Source organism: Montipora foliosa, chromosome 11 (genome assembly GCF_036669935.1).
Source record: "Montipora foliosa isolate CH-2021 chromosome 11, ASM3666993v2, whole genome shotgun sequence".
Lineage (NCBI taxonomy): Eukaryota > Metazoa > Cnidaria > Anthozoa > Scleractinia > Acroporidae > Montipora > Montipora foliosa.
In genome coordinates, this window is record NC_090879.1 from 35,296,855 (window position 1) to 35,302,678 (window position 5,824).

Below are 5,824 nucleotides of genomic sequence, written 5' to 3' on the forward strand. Positions count from 1 at the left end.
ATTATATATTTTGTTGTTTCTACAACCTTTTTCCTATTCACCATGAACAACGGAAAAAGTGATCATTGTTTGATCCATGACCGAGCAATAAAGAGGAATGGGTTCAATACTGAGTAAAAAAAAAAAGGTAAAGTCTCCGCTTACGAGCCAGAAGGCTCATCAGGCCGGCGCTTATCTCCGGTTTCTGTAGCATGAAGCGACTAGGAGTATTTGTACTCCCCCCTGGATGGGATGCTAGTCCATCGCAGGGTTACCCCCAGCATTACACCGGTACCCATTTATACACCTGGGTGGAGAGAGGCACCGTGAGAGTAAAGTGTCTTGCCCAAGAACACAACACAATGTCCCCTGCCAGGCCCCGCACCCGGACCACTTGATCCGGAGTCGAGCGCACTAACCATGAGGCCACCGCGCCTCCCACCAATACTGAGTGGAAGTTACAAATTACTTTGCATTGCTTTTTCAAAGAACTATCCTGATACAAAGCAGCTTGTGCTGTCAACTGGGTATTAAACCCATTGCTCTTCCTTTCATGGTCATTGATCAAAGTAATTATACATGTATGCATATTACAATTTTCAACTTTTTGGGAGCTTCTACTGTAAGACAGTGATTTTGAAGCGGCATTGCTAAAACAAGGGTAAGGGTAAGACCAAGGGTCAGGGTAAGGATACGAATACAGAAAGTATCCTAAAAATGCATAAAAACTAACCTTAAACTTTTGTTTAGGCCTAATTAGGCCTAAGGTTAGCTTTTATGCATGTTTAGGATACTTTTTGTATTCGTATCCTTACCCTTACCCTGACCCTTGGTCTTACCCTTACCCTAATTTTAGGAATACCAATTTTGAAGGGGACAGTTTGGCAAACAAGTACAAGTGCACAGAATCATTGAGTGAAAAGGTTCTTTTGAGGTAATAGACACTTTAATTACACCTTGATATGCCTTGGTAACTTAATTAAATGCAAATTACCATCAAATTTTTCAGGTAATAATATGTTTGGAATAAACACATTGGCCAAACAGGATATTTAACAACTAGAAAACTGTTTTGGTTCAAGCAAGGGAAAAGATATCACTTATCTCTGCCTCCGGTTCATTAAAACAAGAGCCCAAGTCTTGCTTAGGAAGATATATGATTGTCTATCGCTTGGAATCCACTGGTGAATCATCAAAGCGACTTCTTGGATTTTTTCCTCTTCGCAGGTTGGCCAACAGAATCCAACTGAGATGCTGAAGGACAAAAACATTTAGAATAAAAGGAAAATCTGCATGTTTATTTCCACAAGTAAAAGAAATGAAAAAAAAAGACAAATTAATCAACAGCAAGGGGTGACAGGGGTGTCTGCTCCTTAACAAAAAATCCTGAAATTCTCTAGACCAAAAATTACACCCATGGTTCAGAATAAGTTGGCAGGAATAAAACTGTAAACAATGAATAGCATCATCCTGAAATTCTTCAGGAGTGATTATATAAATTAATTTTGTTACGTCTAAAATACGTCTAAAAATGAGCACTTAATTAACACAATTATTTCTAAATGTACAGTAGATCAAAATGTTCCTTTATATGTAAAAATGTCTGTAAATTTAACAAAGATGTTTTGATATTAAGCTAATGTTAACAAGTCAAAATGTTAAATTGATGAGAAATGTACACATAGTAAATACAACAATAATATTGATCAATGGCAGTAGGAATAAAAGTGATAAAATGTTTATTCAAACAAAGAGTTTAGCACAAATGGAATCAGTTATTTAGCTTAACGTTGAAATATTGATAATTTTCTTCACAGGTTTTTAAGAAACATTTTATCACAGTTTCTTATATTTAAATCAAAATTACACGTAACTGCACCGAATGCTGAAGAGTATGTGTAATTAATCCTTTTATTATCCATGCATGAAATGAGTACAAATATTCCACAATGTTGTGCAATTAGTTATTGTACACTTGGTTATTGTACAGTAGAGAGCCGGTTTGACTAGTATAACTACTGACGTTGCCCGGGTGTGCTAATCGCATACAAATCTCTCCCATGTTCTCGGTTGTTTACAAATCATTTGCTAAAAATTAGTGCAAAAAAATTACAGCACAACCTGTAAAAATACTCAATGATACAACACACCAGAACATCTAATGAGATACATGTATATTTAGTATTCTACAATTGCGCCATTTTACCATATTTGGTCAAGAAAACGTGCAAAATATGAGACGGTAATACACTGTCGTGTCCCAGGTTTGGCCGGTTTAGAACAGAGCAAATACAGACAGAACGGGAGTTCTTCAATGAAAGAAATTGTCTCCAACACGATGCAAAGCCTGAGAATTTAGCGTGTGATCGCTTGTCACTCATCATTTTGTGCTCATCATTTTGTGCTGTTTACATTGTTTGCACATACCCTGAAGGACAGAAGATGTACTCTTTTTTAACACTCTAACCAAATAAAATTGAAGCAAAACAACACATTTTTTCAGTGGAATATTAAAGGCAGTTTTTCTCCTCAACGGGGTCCAAACCTTCCTAGGGATGAAATACATCTTATTCCATGGTTTAACGTATAATACTCGTGGACATTTTGCTCGTTGGGCTCGGAGAAATACCACTACTTCACAACTCGCAAAATACATTGTATTCACACATATTATGTGTTAAACCATCGAATAAGATGTATTTATCCCAATGAGGGTTTGGACCCTGTTGAAGAGAAAAATTGCCTTGCATCAGAAATTATTATTGGCTGCCTTAGGAGGAAAAGGGTTAATTAAATACTTTAAAAAGTGCAGACTCAGATAAAGTTACAATCTTTTTTATATCTCAATTGCTGCCCATAAGAATGTAAATCTTTTACTTAATTTAGTCCCTATCACTTACATAGCCTTCTTGCTCCTGAAGAACTCCCACTGCTACATGTACCTCCAATTCCATTGCTGTTGCCAACATTCACACAGGCTATGGAACTGTCATGGATAAAGCTAAGCTTTGGTGGTGATTCACCTATACTGCTTTGCAATCTTACTGGCATGGGTCCATTTATAATATTGTTGTCTTCAACACCACCACTACCATCATCAATGTGTCCCAGTTGATCCTGTTGAAAACTGGCTAAATGAATCACATTCTGGGAACTTGATTGACAAAAGACAGAGTCAGAATTCTTTATTTCACTTCCATCAACACTATGCTTGCAAACTGAAGGTAAGTTTCCTGAAGGACTCTGTATTTTGTTTTTATGATCATAGTTCTTTTTGTCAGAAGCTGAAACAATAACAGATTGTCTATCACTTGTGCTTGGTTCTTTCAAACTCTTCTCTTGCAAATTTATTTGTTGCTCAATCTGCTGTGAAAGTTTATTGTTGGGAGTTTTCTTGGAGAAGTCCATGATCTGCATCTTCTTTGAATAAGAACTCAACAATGAATTTTCTTCAGAAATGTCTCGCTTGTGGAGTGATGGCTCCCCTGAATGTGAATTGACAGACGCTTTGCTCCCACTTAACTTTACGGCAGATTCTGAGCTTACTACGGAGCTAGTAACATCTGTTGATGTTGCAGAAGTAGTGCTAACTGAACTGGTACATAGAGCATGAAGAATTGGCAAGTTACAAGAGGGTAATGCTTGCATTCTACTACGGTACGGCAGCAAACTGAGCTGGCAGTATCTCATGGAACTAGCAAGGTCAATAAACTGAGTCTGTGCAGGGACAGCTGTTGTAGTCATTGATTCTACTTTTGTTGTAGACTTCTCTGTATTTTCAACATTTTTAATCTGAGAATTGCCTGTAGATGGAGTTTCAGACTGTTTTGCCTCTAATTTTTCTTTCTCAACAGTTTCATTCTGCAAACTTTTTTGGGTGTTGGTTTGTGCCATTGCCAGATAAGGGTAAATGAAACTGACAGGATAGACATAAGCTGCTGCAACTGATTGTGGGCCACGCTGGTTGTTGCTGCAATCTGAGCTGTATAAAGCTGAATAAATCCCATATTGGCCTTGTGCACCAACAAAATAAGTAGGAGAAACTTGCTGATTGGACCATGTTGTATGAGTGTTTGTTCCTGCTACAGAAATAGTTGATGAGACAACAGGTCTTGCTATAGTAAGATTCTGCACTATGGTCGTACTTGACGCTTCTGTTTGAACAAAGTTAGTAATTCCAGGGATACATGCTGATCTTGCAGACGTTGCCGCCCAACAGCTTGTATTTTGCACTGGAAGTGATTGTTGGCAATGCACAGACAACGAACTACTACCAGTGACAACTACAGAAGTTTTAGAATCACTCTGCAAGGTATTCTTTTCGTCCACCAATTCATGTTTAAGGGGTTTCAGATTTGATTTCTGATTGCTGCAGTTGGTGATAGTAGCTGTGGACATAATTGTGTCACTAAAGGAAGCTGCACAACTTGTCAAGCTACTGGCATTTGAGAGAGATGAAACTTGTCTATCACTGGAAGACTTTGACTGCGGCAAAGTACATGTATCAGGAAAATCAGCCGAGGAAGAAGCACATTTTGGAAATACATTTGTACTTGACCACAACACTTTCCGTCCACCATGGTACACAGCTGTCTCCCTGGGATTCACTTTGATTCTTTTTGTCTGAGATGCAGTACTTGGCTTAGAAAGAGTTGTGTGATGGGGAAAGGGTGGTGCAACTTTAGTCTCAGTTCTAGTTTCCACATTTGCAGCTTTCTCAACAGTTCTTCCACTATTCTGAAGTCCACTAGTCTTCTTATTTTCTGTGGTTGGTACCTTTGAGGCAGAATTAACTGTTGATATACATGTCGTCGGAGATGTGAGAGAATTACAGCGAATGTTCTTAACATGATCACGATAACTTGATATTTTCGATTTGACATTGTTACTTCCATCCCCTGATGGATACAGCAAGCTCTTCCCTTCCTTTGGTTTTGCATTAACAGCAGTTACATGTAGCTTCACCTTCTTGCCAGCGTGCCCAGTGGTACTTTTTCTATTTGTGTGACTTGCAGCTAATTCTTTCAGCATGTCTACAGCACTGTACTTACTTCTGTCAACAAAACAATTGTAAATCAGCAGATCGTGTTGAATGTCAAAATTCTCCTCAGAACTGGTACTGCTTGTATCTGAGATGGGACTTGCACTGTAAGCTCTTTGGCTGATAGGAGAAGATAAATTTTGAGCCGCCGACGGTAGGCTTTCGACACTAACGTTTCTTGATGTAATATTAGCGGGACAGTTTGAGAGTCTTTCATTTGTCTGTTGTGTATTTGATCCTTGACTTTTTAAACTCTTGTCCACAGTATTGTTGCTGGTGTTTTGAGTTTTGTTTTGGTATTCAGATAATTTTAACGAGCTCGATTGTCCATTTAGTGACACCCCCATCGCGAAAGAGCCGGTTGTGAAATGTGATAGCTCCCGAAATTTACAACTGTTATTCGATGGCTCATCCAATATTATGTCTGACCTACTCATTTCTCTCTCTTGCAGTGATACTTTCTTTCTGACCAAATCGTTTCTGTCTGAGACGGCTTCTACACTTGGTGCGGTTTCCAGATTGTTAGCGAATTTCGAGCTGCAGACATCCGGCATGTGGTGAATGGTCGCCACATTACGATAATTTGAGGGTTTCTTGTGAACTCTTCCCCTTCTCGCGTTTCCTCTCAGTTTCTCTGAACTTGCCTCCGTATTCTTGATTTTTTGCTTGCCTAATTTTATTCCCAGCACAATGCTCTCGCCTTCATTGATCTGCACAGCTAAAACACCGAGATCTAACAAACGGCGATCTCTGGAAACTGCCATTGTGCGAAGTTTTCTCGCAGCCTTCCTTGGAATCGGAAAA

The 5,824-nt window shown here is 38.8% G+C and overlaps 1 protein-coding gene across 1 annotated transcript in view; it reads right to left on the reverse strand.

Moving 5' to 3' along the window:
• Positions 1-1,022: 1,022 nt before the first annotated feature.
• LOC137977607 (serine-rich adhesin for platelets-like) overlaps positions 1,023-5,824 on the reverse strand; it is a 4,981-nt gene continuing 179 nt past the window's right edge. Inside the window, exons 1-2 of the mRNA XM_068824887.1 lie at positions 2,880-5,824; positions 1,023-1,233 (exon numbers count right to left, since the gene is read on the reverse strand). The exon at positions 2,880-5,824 is cut by the window's right edge and continues 179 nt beyond it. Of these exons, the coding sequence (XP_068680988.1) occupies positions 1,172-1,233; positions 2,880-5,824 (3,007 nt within the window). The 3' untranslated portion in view covers positions 1,023-1,171. The remainder of the gene's footprint in view (positions 1,234-2,879) is intronic.